At 38.7% G+C, this 14,846-nt stretch overlaps 1 protein-coding gene across 3 annotated transcripts in view; it reads left to right on the top strand.

Moving 5' to 3' along the window:
* Positions 1-14,846, top strand: part of EIF4G3 (eukaryotic translation initiation factor 4 gamma, 3) — a 196,929-nt gene that overhangs the window by 141,894 nt on the left and 40,189 nt on the right. For 2 of the 3 annotated variants that reach the window (XM_008590706.1, XM_008590701.1), the window contains 5 exons: positions 384-488; positions 2,005-2,137; positions 10,092-10,186; positions 12,441-12,534; positions 13,724-13,841. In XM_008590706.1, coding sequence (XP_008588928.1) covers positions 384-488; positions 2,005-2,137; positions 10,092-10,186; positions 12,441-12,534; positions 13,724-13,841 — 545 coding nt within the window. Of the gene's footprint in view, positions 1-383; positions 489-2,004; positions 2,138-3,567; positions 3,942-10,091; positions 10,187-12,440; positions 12,535-13,723; positions 13,842-14,846 lie in introns of those variants that run through there. The other variant, XM_008590697.1, reaches the window with a different exon arrangement.

The raw sequence follows: 14,846 nt of genomic DNA, 5'->3' as shown, positions 1-14,846 counted from the left end.
AAAAAAAAAAAAAAAAAAAAAAAAAAAAAACAGAAGTAAGTACTTCTAACTTAACATTCTACCATTCCTACAGTGGAAACTTTGTCCTTATTCTCAGCAGAGAAGGTAGGAAAAGAGGCAAAGGACAGAGCCACAACTATCTTAAGGGAGGTTTCAGGGAGTTGCAATATAACATTTCCATGTATATTCTGGCCTATAATTAATGACCAAAGGCAGCTGCCAGGGATCCTGGAAAATTTTGAGTGGTCATGTGCTCAATTGAAAATTCTACCACATTAGCTTTTTGTCTCTAAGTTGTTATTCCTTAGACATTTAAAAATTCTACATGGTAAATTACATTTGAATTCCTTAGCCAAGAATACTAAGGATTTTGTCTCTTGTAGCCGCGTATGGACCAGTACTTTAATCAGATGGAGAAAATTGTGAAAGAAAGAAAAACCTCATCTAGGATTCGATTCATGCTTCAAGATGTGATAGACCTAAGGCTGGTGAGTAGGGGAAAAAATAATAATAAGCCTATCAGTTCATTCTCTTTTAAGGATTGAGTTGGGGAAGGATGTCTTATTTGCATGTATAAAAAACTTAATGCTTTTGCTTCAGGACTCTTAGAACTTGAATTGGTAAACTTTAATGAGAGAGTTATGGAAAAGGACAAAAGACTTGTTGCTTGTAATATGTTTTTTCTCTTTACTTGATTATCATACCACATTGCAATTTTGAAATCAGCCATTCTGAATTCAAACTGTGGTCAATTAAATTTAGCCAATTAAATTAGTAAGCTGAATAATCAGAAAGTCTCATTTTCACAATGAATACATTTAACTTCCCTGAGCCTTACATTTTTAATTTCTAAAATGGGGATGTTGATTACCTTGCAGATTTGTTATAAAGAGTCAGTGACATAATTATGTAAGTGCCCAGCTCATCGATGTTGATGTTTTCTTCTCTATTGTTTTCCCTCTAGACCCGCCTGTTCTGCTGCTTTTTTTTCTCATTTCTCATACCAGGTGCAGTTTTTGTCACTGCCGCCTCTTTTTTTTTGGTTTAACTCCTGTAGGGATAATACTATAGCCAACTCTAAACTAGAGAAAGTGAATGCAATTCCCACCTCTTCCCTGTCCTACACCAGGCCAAATAGCACTGATAGCATATTACCAAAGCCACACCCAGTTGATCACAATTTGCATGCTGATTTAAACATGTTTGCCATCTTTGTCTCTAGTTAATGTAAATAAATATAAAAAACTTCTCCACCTATACCTTCAACCACTTATACTTGTATGAGATGTTGAGACTGTATCTGGGAAGGAAAGAGGAAGTATAAAGAGACACCTTGTTTTGTCCTTAGTAGAGAGGATAACCAAAGGGCAGAGTGGTGTGGCACTTTGTGTAGGATACCAGAACCATGATATTGAAGGAGGAAATATGCTAGTCATTCTCTATTTAGGACCCCTGTAGAGTGTGATATTAACTAAGTAGTAATACCCCAGATAAAGGCAAGGCTAAGGAATTTTCATCCATCTTGATTCGCCTTCTCTCTCCTCCTTTTGAATGCATAAAGTAATGATAAAATATATTTTGGGCCAGTCTTTCACTCTGTCTTTTTTTCTCTAATGGCTTTTGGAATGTTCAGCATACAGTTGACCAGGGTCGATTTAGAAGAATTTCATTCTTTGGCTCTAATCCCTAAAGTGCACATAGTGCCATCTATAAGACAGTTGAGAATCTGCCGTAATACCAAATTTTGTAGATTTTTTATACATTTCCAGCCGTGAATAGTACAGATTTTTTTTTTTTTCCTTTTTGAGACTGGCCGCACCGCACTCAGCCAGTGAGCGCTGTGAGCGCACTGGTCATCCCTATATAGGATCCGAACCCGCGGCGGGAGCGCTGCTGCGCTCCCAGCACCGCACTCTCCTGAGTGCGCCATGGGCTCAGCCCATAGTACAGATATTTTCATTTTTATTTTTAATGATCTGATAACCTGATTTTCTACCTTTATAGTGTAATTGGGTATCTCGAAGAGCAGATCAAGGGCCTAAAACTATTGAACAGATTCACAAAGAGGCTAAAATAGAAGAACAAGAAGAGCAAAGGAAGGTCCAGCAGCTCATGACCAAAGAGAAGAGAAGACCAGGTGAGGGCTGCAGTCCACCAGGCTTGGGAGAACTTGGGATTTAAGGGGTAGTTATTTAAGAATTCTCTATTTAGGTGTAAAATGAAACCAGAAAGAATAGCCCAAATAATAAAGCGGCAATTGTTAAGTGAAGCACCTTCACCTAGAGACTAGTTATTGAGTTAAAAGCAGAAAATGCAGGAACTAAACATGATTTCTTGACTACTTCAAAACCAATAATCAAAAAAACTTTATTGAGCATCTTCTGTATACTCAGTGTTGGTAAGAGATAAAAAAAGCAGAAAATAAATTTCCTTCCCTATAAAATCTTACAGTATATCTGGGAAGGTAAAACTAATACAGGGAACATTTGTCAAGCAAATGGATGATAGTATCAGTTATGAAGTATATTCTCCATTAAGGTTGTTAAAATTTAGAGAAAAGAGAGAGAAAGCTGGAAGAAATCTTTGTGGAGGACCCACTTGAACCTAAGTTTTGAAGGATGGTTGATATTTGGAAGAGAAGGATTTTAGTCATGAAATTAAAATAAACATACATTGTAAAAAGGAATAAACAAGCCTAATTGAAGCAAAATTTAAGTGTTAAGGGCAATGGAAAAATGTTTGTCTGGAAGAATGGAGCTAGATTAAGAACTTTTGACTTGATTTGGTAGACATTAAGGAGCCATTCTAAATTTCTGAACAAAGGAGTAATGTCATGCTTGAGGTATGTAATAAACATTAGTCTGTTGTTCTTCGCATGATGAACCAAAGGGGTACATTGAGCTCAGCAATGTTGCCCTTGCTGAAATCCTGTGTGTAAGGAGGAGAGACTTTGTAGCAATAAGAATAGAATGGAAGAAAAAGATGCAAAAAATATAACAGGTGAAATAGAAGGCATTATATACTTGAGAAAATAGTCCATTGACTAAATTTAGGAACAGTGGACGAGGAAACCTTTTTAAGAGGAAAATAATAATTTTTCTTTTGAGCCTGTTTATTTTCAGATGACCATGAGATATCCAAATGGAAATGCTCGTTAATCCACTTTGCAGTGAGGTGATTATGGTAGTGACTGGGTCATACAGTATAGTAGTTGAGAGTATAGACTCTGGAGCCTAACTGGCTTTAATTTCAGCTGTTCTGCTTCCCAGCTGTATGACTTTGCACAAGTCACTTTATCTATAAAATGGAACTACCTCATATTTGCATGGGGATGAAATGAGGTAATATATGTAAACTGATCAGCATAGTATTTGGCTTATAGTAAAGGCACAATAACCATTAGTTATTCTTTATCACAGACACAGTAGAGCTCATAGGAGACATGATTCCTCCAGGAAAGGAAGTTTACTTTTAAGTTTCATAGGATGCTACACTTAATCACTTCCCTCACCCTAGTGTATAGCACAGTGTCTTTCAGGTAATGACTTTTATTTATTATTGAACTAGATTGAGAGAGAAAAGGAGAAGATATCAAAGCCTAATTCATAGAGGATGTCCACAGATGACTAAAGGAAGAAAGAACTCTTGGAAAAATGACAGATAAAGAGCAAGTGGAGAGAAAGAACTAGGAAATAAGTGTCATAGAAACAAGGAAGATGCAAGTCTGTTCATGATCAGTAATATCAGATAACCCAGAGAAAATCAAGGAGTATGTAAGGATCAGAAAAGCTTTTGGGTAGACGGTTTGGTGATCTTTTATTCATTCATTCAGCAAGTATTTATTGAGTGCCTGTCACTTAACAGGAGAGATAAAGTCTGTTCCCTCATGCAGCTTACATCTTACTGGGAGGTGGATGGGAAGACAATAAGTAAATACTTAAGTAAAATATACTTGTATAATTTGTCAAATAAGCTTGTTCTATAGAAAAATAAACAAGGGAAGTGTTGTGCCTCCAGCTTCATTTTTTTTGCTCAGGATTGCTTTGGCTGTTTGGGGTCTTTTGTTCCATATGAATATTACAATTGCTTTTTCTATTTTTGTGAAGAATGTCATTGGTATTTTTTTTTTTTTTCCTTTTTGTCTTTTTTCGTGACCGGCAACGGATCGCAACCCTCAGTGTTGCACCCGTACCGGACCGGGACCAGCCACGGGATCGCAACCCTCGGTGCTGCTCCTGCACCTCGCTCAGCCAGTGAGCGGCCGGTCTGTATGTGGGATCCGAACCCTTGGCGGGAGCGGCACCGCACTTCCCAAGCGGCGCACTGTAGCAGTGCGCCACCGGGCCGGCCCGTCATTGGTATTTTGATGTGGATTGTTTTGAATCTGTAGATTGCTTTGGGTAGAATAGACATTTTCACGATGTTAATTCTTCCAATCCATGAACAAGGAATGTCTTTCCATCTTTTTTGTGTCCTCTTTAATTTCTTTCAGTAGTGTTTTATAGTTCTCATTGTAGAAATCTTTCACCTCCTTGGTTAAATTGATTCCTAGGAATTTTATTTTTTTGGCAACTATTGTAAATGGGCTTGCTTTCTTGATTTCTTTTTCTGCTAGTTTGTTATCAAATATAAGAATGCTACTGATTTTGGGGTGTTGGTTTTGGGCATCAACTTCAAATTATATTACAAAGGTATTACAACCAAAAGAACATGGTGCTGGCATAAAAAGACCCTCGGATCAATGGAACAAAATAGAAAACCCGGGAATCAACCCACATACTCACAGCCAACTGATCTTTGACAAAGTCAACAAGAACATACATTGGGGAAAAGACTGCCTCTTCAATAAATGGTTCTGGGAAAATTGGACATCCATATGCAGAAGAATGAAACTGGATCTGTACCTCTCACCATATACCAAAATCAGCTCCAAATGGACTTAAATATAAGACCTGAAGCCATAAAATTACTAAAAGAAAATATAGGGAAAACACTCTAATAAGTAGGACTGGGCAAAGACTTTATGAGTAAGACCTCAAAAGCACAAGCAACAAAAGAAAAAATAAACAGGATTATATCAACCTAAAAAGCTTCTGCACAGCAAAGGAAGCAATCAACAGAGAGGAAAGACAACCTATGGAATGGGAGAAAAATTTGCAAACTATATATCTGACAAGGGATTAATATTCAGAGTATATAAGAAACTCAAACAACTGTACAGTAAAAAAACAGATAATCCAATTTTAAAAATGGGCAAAGGAGATGCATAGACATTTCTCAAAGGAAGACTACAAATGGCCAACAGGTATGTGAAAAAATTCTCAACATTACTAATTGTCAGGGAAATGTAAATCAAAACCACATTGAGATATCATCTCACCCCAGTTAGACTGGCCATTATTAAAAAGACCAAGAATAGCAATTGGTGGCAAGGATGCAGGGAAAGGGGAACTCTTCTACACTGTTGGTGAGACTATGAATTAATACAGCCATTGTGGAAAGCAGCATGGAGGTTTCTCAAACAACTACAGGTAGTACTCCCGTATAATCCAGCAATTCCACTACTGGGTATATATGCAAAGGAATGGAAATCAGCATTCGAAGGGATACCTGCACTCATATGTTCATTGCAGCTCCATTTACAACAACTTAAATATGGAACCAACCATCTACAGACAACTGGATGAGGAAAATGTGGTGTATATATACACAATGGAATACTACTCAGCCATAAGAAAGAATGAAATTCTGCCATTTGCAGCAACATGAATGAGCCTGGAGAAAATTACGTTAAGTGAAATAAGCAGAAAGAGAAATACCGCATGTCCTCACTCATAACTAGGTGCTAAGAAGGAAAGACGAGAGAGAGAGAGAGAGAGAGAGAGAGAGAGAGAGAGAAACCACAATAATAATAGGTTGGGTAAGGGGCATAAAGAAAAATCATGATTTGTAGTAACGAATATGCTAATTAAAGGAAAGGAGTGTAAGGCTTGGTGAACAGAGGTTGCAGTAGGGAAGTTGGGGAAACTATTAAAATTGATGTTAACAACTACAGGCTGATATCCTTGATGAATATAGATGCAAAAATCCTCAATAAAATATTAGCAAACAGAATACAACAACACATATGCAAGATCATTCATCACGATCAAGTGGGATTCATCCCAGGGAAGCAAGGTTGGTTCAACATACGCAAATCAATAAATGTGATCCACCATATTAATAAAATCAAACACAAGGACCATATGATCATCTCTATTGATGCCGAAAAAGCATTTGATAAAATCCAACACATGACAAAGACCCTTTATAAATTAGGTATAGACGGAAAATATCTCAACATAATCAAAGCCATATATAATAAACCCACCACCAATATCACCCTGAATGGGGAAAAACTGAAAGCTTTTCCTTTAAGAACAGGAACCAGACAAGGATGCCCACTCTCACCACTCCTATTCAACACAGTATTTGAATCAATTCACACACATACATACACACACACACACACACACACACTCACACACACACACCAACAAACAAACAGCAACAACAACAACATCATCAACAACAACAACAACAAAAACCGGAGGGGGGGGGAGAGGAAGATTTAACAACCTCAACTTTTTTTTTTTTAAAGCTCTTACAACAAGAAAATGGAGGGGACACATCTGGGTGGGAGGGGGGAGAGGGAGGAGGGAGGGAGGTTTTGGTGATGGGACACAATAACTAACTACATTGTATATTGACAAAATAAAAATAAAAAAAAATTGATGTTAACAGTTTGAGCAAAGATCTAAAGCAGCTTAAGGAGTTAAGTCATGTGGATATCTGGGGAAAGAAGGTTTTAGGTCATGGGAATAATAAGTACAAAGGTCCTGAAGCAGCATTTTCAAAGAACAGCAAGGAGCCTAGGGTGGCTGGAGCAAAGGGCCTGTGTTAGTTTGTTTCTGTTGCTTATAACAAAATACATGGAACTGAGTATTTTATAAAGAAAATGAAATTTATTGCTTACAGTTTATGAGGCTGGGAAGTCCGCAGTCCAGGGAACATATCTGATGAGAGCTGTAGTAGTGGTGACAGTGATGGCAGAGTATCACATTGCAAAAAATTGCAGAGCAGAGAGAGCAGAGACTAACCTCCTTATTCACTCTTCTTTTTAAAGCCCTCAGAACCATGCCCCTGACCACCATTTTTAATCCATTCATTACGGCATGGTCCTACAATCTAATCATCTCTTCAAGGCCCCACCTTTCAATTAACATAATTGATTTCCCACCCTCAACAGTTACAGTAGGGATCAAGTTTGAGGGGACATTCAACCAAAAACATTCCACCCATGCCCCCCAAAACTCATGTCCTTTTCACATACAAATACATTCATTCCATCCTTAAAGTCTTGTTTCAACTCAGAAGTCCAAAGTTCAAAGTCCCATGTGTGAAATCAAAAGAAGTTATATACTGCCAAGATACAATGGTGGGGCAAGCATAGGGTACATATTTCCATTACCAAAGGGAGAAATAAGCTAAAAGGAAGGTGTAATAGGTCCCAAGCAAGTCTGAAACCCAGCAGGGCAGGCAGTAAATCTTAAAGCTGGCAAATCATGTACCTTGATACCATGTTCTACATCCTACACATAGCTGGTGCAGGGGTTGAGACCCCAGGTCTTTAGGCAGCTCCATTTCTTTCGCTTTCCTGGTCTCAGGTGATGCTTCAGCTCTCCCAGATTGGTGTTCCACTCTGGTAGCTCCAGAATTCTGGGGTCTCCATGGCAGTCCCGCTGTCTTGGCTCCACTAGACATGGTGCTGATGGGGTTTCTCTGCTGCAACTCTGACCCCACCTTTCCACTTGGCATTGCTCTAGTAAAGGCTATCTGCAGTGACTCTGCCCCTGCGATAGATCTCTTCCTGAGACCCCAGACTTTTCCACACATCCTTTGGAATCTGGGTGGAGGCTCCCAAGCCTTCGCAGCTCTGGCATTCTGCTAGCCTGCAGACCTATTACTACGGGGACACCGCCAAGGCTTCCATTGTATCTTTCAAAGCTGCAGGTCCAGCCATGCCTGGGGCCAATTTAGCTACAGCTAGAACAGCCAAAGCAGTTGGGGTGCTGGTGTGGGGAGCAGCATTCCAAGGTGGCCCTGGGCAGCAAGCCCATGGAGAGCACCTCAGGCCTGTTCCCGAAGACCATTCTGTCTCCCTGGGCCTTTGGGCCTGAAATGGAAGGGTTGGTCCCAGAGGCTTCTGCAGTGCCTTCAGGGCCTTTTCGTCCTTCTCTTAATAATCCCTTTCTTTTCTACTACTCTTCTTAGCACCATTGCATTTTTCTTCTGGAAATGCTCTCTACTTCTCTACCACATGGCCAGGCTGCAAATTTTCCAAATCTTTACACTCTGCTTCCCTTTTGATTTGTGGTTTTACATTGTGCCTTTGCTGCCATAATTCAGCATATACTGTTACAAGTAGCCATGCAGCTTCCGTAATGTTTTGCTGCTTAGAAATTTCTTCTGCCAAGTATTCTGGTTCACAACTCTTAAGTTCCAACTTCCAAAAAGTCTTTAGGGCATGGACACAATATAGCCAAGTTCCTTGCCAGTCCATAGCAAGGTTGATCTTTGCCCCAGTTTCTAATAAGTCCCTTCTCATTTACATCTGTGACCTCCTTAGAGTGGTCTTTATAGTCCATATTTCCATAAGCATTCTGGTCACCACCATTTAACCAGTCTCTCAAACATTCCAAATTCCCTGGTTTTCTTTTTTTCTTCTGAGTCCTCCAAACTCCTCCAACCTTTGCCTAACACCCAGTTCCAAAGCTGCTTCCACATTTTCATGTATTTGTTATAAGCAACACTGCACTTCTTTGGTACCAGTTTTCTTTATTAGTCTGTTTCTGTTGCTTATAATAAAATACACAGAACTGGGTACTTTGTAAGAAAATGAAATTTATTGCTTACAGTTTCAGAGTCTAGGAAGTCCGAAGACTAGGGAACACATGTGGTGAGTCTTCTGTGATGGTTGCTTTGCAGTAATGTAGGGGTCTCACATGGCAGAAAAATGGTGGAGCAGAGAGAGCAGAGACTAACCTCATTCATTCTCTTTTTAAAGCCCTCAGAACACACCCATGACCACCATTTTTAATCCATTCATTATGGCATGGTCCTACAATCTAATCACCTCTTCAAGGCCCCACCTTTCTATTAACATAATAGATTTCCCACTGTCAACAGTTACAGTGTGGATCAAGTTTTGAGGGGACATTCAACTCAAGGCAGGGCCTCAGGGGGAGAGTGGTAGAAGATGGGGACTGAGAGGTAGCAGGGAGCCAGATTAATTATTTAGAGCTTGGTACACCATTTATAAGGAATCTTGTCTTTTTCTGAGTGAGATGGAAAGATATTAGAAGTGTTTTTGAACAGAAAAATGATAGGATGTGACATATTTTACTAGGATCACACTGACTGCCATGAGGAAAGCAGACAAGGGTGGAAGCAGGCAAGCCAATGAGGAGGTTTTTATAGTAGTTCAGGAAAGCAATGTCGGCGGCTTAAACAAAACTGCTGATGGTGGTAGTAGTTAGAAGGGACTGGATTCTGCATATATTGTGAAGGTTGAACTGACAAGATTTGTTGACAAATTGCGTGTGAAGTATGAGGGAATGAGGAGACAAGGTTTTCCACCTAAGTAGCTGAAATGTCAAAGAATCAGATTTGGGAGAAGAAAGCATACTTGATACCATTAAGTGACATAAACTTTAGAATAAATAATGTCCATCTGACTTCTCCCAAAGTGTTCTAGTCATTACCTTAATAAACATTAGATTTGGGCCTGTCTTGTCCAGCACTGAATTCGTTTGGGTCAGTTGGTTTCTTCTATGTCAACAATGTTTCATGGGAGATGCAAAATAATCAGAGTTCTACTTGATATTTTCATGCTATGGGTATTAAAAGAGTCTGTCAGCAGTGTTTTAACAGCTTCTTTTATCTTTTTCCTTGGTTTTGATTGGAATTGCTGAGTTGAAAATATTGCTGACTGTGAGTATCAAACTGACATAAGAGAGATGAGAGACTAGCTCATTCTGTTCTCCCTGCAGGTGTCCAGAGGGTGGACGAAGGTGGGTGGAACACTGTACAAGGGGCCAAGAACAGTCGAGTACTGGACCCCTCAAAATTCCTGAAAATTACAAAGGTGAGTGTAACATTTAAGACACAATTTACAGCAGTCCCAAAACATGAGTCTCAAAAGTACTTCATGCTTATATAAAATAGCAGTATTGCATATTTTATGGGGTGGTTGTTTTTTAATGCAGAAACTTTTTTACAAGTCAGTATTGATCAGTGTATTCCACACACTTGTCTTGGCATTAGTCCTTTTTATTTCTACAAGAGTTTACTAGAAAGGAAGTGATTAGGTTAATTCTTAGAGTAATAAGATCCTTAATATAAGAGATGATAACAAAGATACACCAGAAGCCTTCCTCAGTCATTGCAAGTTTTTATACAGCGTATCCTTAGTTCTGGGGAAGAAGCAGTTACCTGTTTAATTGTAACCATGAAAGGAATTAATGGTTTGTCATATCCAAAGCCTGAAAGAAATCACAGAGGACCTACTGAAATCATTCTGTAATAAAGGTTTAATGTATTCTACTTTCTTCTCTTTTGAGAATCCATGGATAGTAAGAGGAAAGAATTTTCTCATAGCAGATGTTTTCAGCAGTAGAAGTTGATCACATTTTATATATAGGATGAAGAACTTTGGAGAAAGTAGAGAAAACAGAATTAAATTTGATAAAAGTGGAAACCTCTATAGTCCAGTGGGTTTTGCAAATCATTTGCAAGTCTAATTTAATCCTTACTTGTAATATATTTTCCATAGTTGTGAAAATTGGCAGCCTTCCAGCAGGATACTAAAGACAATATAAGCTAATGTGAAAACGTCAAGTGAAAGAAGATATCTGACAAAAAGTAAAAGACTTTGAGAAAATTGGACTTAAAATGGGCTATGTCATTTGCATCTTCGTGGTTTTGTCAAAGCTCTGCTTCAGGGTAGAACATTCCCCCTCTGGATCTTTCTTGATGATGTACTAGAATGTACCAAGATTCTAGTACATTCTTCTAGTTGTTTATGTCTCAGAATAGGAATTCTATTGCTCAGTACAACTTGATTCCCATCCATCTCCGTTTCCAGCAAGAGAAAATTTTAACCAAAACCTATATTTAAAGAATTCCTCCAACATCAGCCCTAACATCCTTGAGAATTACTTCAAAAAAATAGCATTTGTGTTTTTAAATATTACAGTTTTTGTACACGGACACTATAAAAAAGAATAGTGCTGGTACCAAACCTCCAACATTACCACCTTAATATTTTGAAAAATACACAAATTAGTACTGGCTGGTTAGCTCAGTTGGTTAGAGCGTGGTGCTAACACCAAGGTCCAAGGGTTTGATCCCTGTACCAGCCAGCTGCCAAAAAAGAAAAATACGTAAATTGTTTGTTAATAAATTTTCTGTATTCAGAGAGAGTTACACTGTAGATGCTCTACATGAGTATCCTAGAAAAAGTTTAAAACCATTAAACATATTCATTGTTAATTGGAAGAGATTCGTGTAAGTGTATGTTACATAGTGAGGCAGTGTATTAAGAGTTGTCGGAATATAGAAATACCTTTGTTACAAAGCGCTGCCTTCTAGCTTTTATGTAATATGTGTTTTATGATAGTATGCATTACAGTATAATTCTCTTCACTTGTATTAAGGTTGGGCTTGGAGGGTTAAATGTGAGAGATATATCAGGCACCTTAACTCCCTGTGTTCTCTGACATTTCATTCTCTTTTATTCCTCTTTATTGAATACTCATCTTCTACCCCCATCTCTAACCTTAACATGAAATTTTTGTCTGTTGACCTGTTTTCTGACAATCATGTAAAGAGATTAATGAGTTAATTTTGTAGTATTTCGTTTTCTTTTTAAAATTACTGGGCATTATAGCATAAGAATAGTCATTAGAAACTGCCTATATTTGGCAAATTAATAAACCATCTTAATTAGGAGAATGCATTCTCCAGACCATTGCCATCAAACTGTGTTTTACGGAAACTGGAGTCCATGGAAGTGATTCAGGGGCCACAGGGATCACACTTTAATGAGAACAGCCTCCGATTTATGTTTTTTGGTGGTGTCCTAGTTTTTGTCATTGTTTTTGTTTTGTTTTGGTGGCTGGCCGGTACAGGGATCTGAACCCTTGACCTTGGCGTTATTAGCACCAAGCTTTCCCAAGTGAGCTAACTGGCCAGCCCCAATATATATTTCTTAAATTGCCATTCCAAACAGAATTTTGTTGCTAAAATTAGTTCTACTGCATAGAAAAAGAAAGAAGGAAAAGAAAAATTATTCTTTCAGAATATTTCCTATAATCAACTTGTGGTCACTTATGTTACAGCCCACAATTGATGAGAAAATTCAGTTGGTACCTAAAGCCCAGCTGGGCAGCTGGGGAAAAGGCAGCAGTGGTGGAGCAAAGGCAAGCGAGACTGGTAAGTGTGGAGTGTCCCTTCTCCAGCCTAGGTGTGGTCTATTAGCATTGGCCTTACAGCACATTCTCACAGTCATTGAGTAATGATTTTAGGAAAAGTTGCTGGCCCTCTCTGATTAGCGTAGATCAAGGGTTTCTGTCTCAGTAAGGATCCTTAGATATTTTATATATTTAAAATTTTTCAGTTCAGTTAGGCTTTTTAATTAAGATCTTAATCTTTTAGGTTCCTGTGTTAGTATGTTGTTGTTCACAAATTCAGTATAGTGAGAGAAATGACTGGGGCCCTAAATTAAAAGGGAACTTCATGGGGCCGGCCTGTGGCTCACTCGGGAGAGTGCGGTGCTGATAACACCAAGGCCACGGGTTCGGATCCCATATAGGGATGGCCGGTTGCTCACTGGGTGAGCGTGGTGCTGACAACACCAAGTCAAGGGTTAAGATCCCCTTACCGGTCATCTTTTAGGAAAAAAAAAAAGGGGGGGAACTTCATTTTGCTGAGAGTCTTAATATGCAGAAACTTTTAATTTTAGGGAATTGTAAAAGAGTAAACAATTGCATTGAAACATTTTTCAAAATCATTATCAAAAATCAGATTTCGAGAGATTTGACTCTAGGAGTGAAAATGTTTGGACCATCACACACATGTCTTAGTAGCTAAAGAAGCCCAGTGGAAAGAAGAAAAACTTGTGTTAACCTCCTTCCCATATGGCCCTTCTCCTAAGTAATTTCAACCTTTCTTGACATTTTAAAAATTTTAAGTATTCACTTAAACTCACATATATAATTTTATATAAATGAGATCACAGCATTTGTATTGGTTAGCTTTGTTAAAGTGCAGTGTTTTGTTCTGCTTTTGCTTGCCTCCGTTGTCCTCCTATTTACCTCTCCCACCCCTGTGCCCTACCCAGGGTAATTTAATTATATTTTTAAAGGAGTAAATGGTTATAGTGAACAAAGATTTCTAAACTTTCTTTTACATACAAATTCCCTCTAACTCGTTTCTTCTCAGAGTATGGTAGGTGGACCAGGAGATTGGTATCACCTGAACTTTTAGAAATGCCTTGTCTCAGGCCCCACTCCAGTGAGGCAGGTGAATGAGTGTCTGCATTTTAGTCACATTATTTGTATTTTTTTCTTTTTCTTTTTCTTTTCTTTTTTGGATTTTTTTCTAATTCCTCAACACCTGTAAGATGCCTTACGATCAAGTGCTTCCAGTTTAAACAGATTCTCTGCTCTGCAACCTCCAGCACCCTCAGGGTCTGCATCATCCACACCTTTAGAGTTTGATTCCCGAAGGACTTTAACTAGGTGAGAAGCTAGCTTTTTATGTTTACTTGCGGCTGTCCTGCTTGCCTCTGTGTGTGTGTGTGTGTGTGTGTGTGTGTGTGTGTGTGTGTGTGTGTGTGTGTGTGTGTGTCTCTCTCTCTCTCTCTCTCTCTCTCTCTCTCTCTCACACACACACACACACACACACACACACACACACACACACACGGATTATGATGATAATCCATGGTGGATTTGGGATGGGATTGAAGGAAAGGTCAGGTTATCTGGAAAATTTCTAATAGTTCGCTCCTTAAACAAGCCAGGCTCACCCCCAAAGAGCACGGGAGGCTCTTTAACTAATGCCCCACAATGTTCTAGAATAACCTAGTGCCCTCAAGCGTATGAGTTAAAGAACATGACAGCGCACCGTACACTTCTCTGTCACACTATTCTTCAAGTTAAATTTGAGGTTGTCCTTTAGTTTTCACTAGTCTCTGTATTCTGCTGTGTTCCTGCTTTCACTTTTGTAGGATTGATAAGTCAAGTATTCTGTTGGCTGGTTTACTTAGAATGAATGAGGACCTATAGTAAAGTGAGAGAATAAAAATTTTTGACATAAGCATTTTCAGAGCTGAAGTAGTTTTGCTTTTTTTTTATTGTAATCAGTTGATTAGGTAGACTTTCTAAACTATGTTACTTATTTCCTTGGTTTCTGAAACAAAGTAGACTTAGCACAAATCAACTATTCATAATGACTCATTGTCCTTGAGCATCAGTTTTGCTATTGAGGTATTTGTGGCTCTTTGCCCTGCCATAAATTTCTCCTGATGGCTCGTCTTTTTAAGTACTTGTATATGTTTTCTCACAATGGTTAGACCATTGTTCAGCCTCTGAGTCCTCTCCCTTTTAACTTGCTGCTTCTGAGCTGCCATGAGCCAACAAACTGTTTCCCCGTTGATTTGAATTATCTAAGCTACTAAATAGGGAGATATGAAGAGTCCCAGTTAAAATGAATGAACTATAAGACTATTTCTACTTGGTTCT

The sequence above is a fragment of the Galeopterus variegatus genome, unplaced genomic scaffold (assembly GCF_000696425.1).
Source record: "Galeopterus variegatus unplaced genomic scaffold, G_variegatus-3.0.2 Scaffold142, whole genome shotgun sequence".
In the NCBI taxonomy this organism is placed as follows: Eukaryota; Metazoa; Chordata; class Mammalia; order Dermoptera; family Cynocephalidae; genus Galeopterus; species Galeopterus variegatus.
This window is presented reverse-complemented; position numbering and strand designations above follow the sequence as displayed.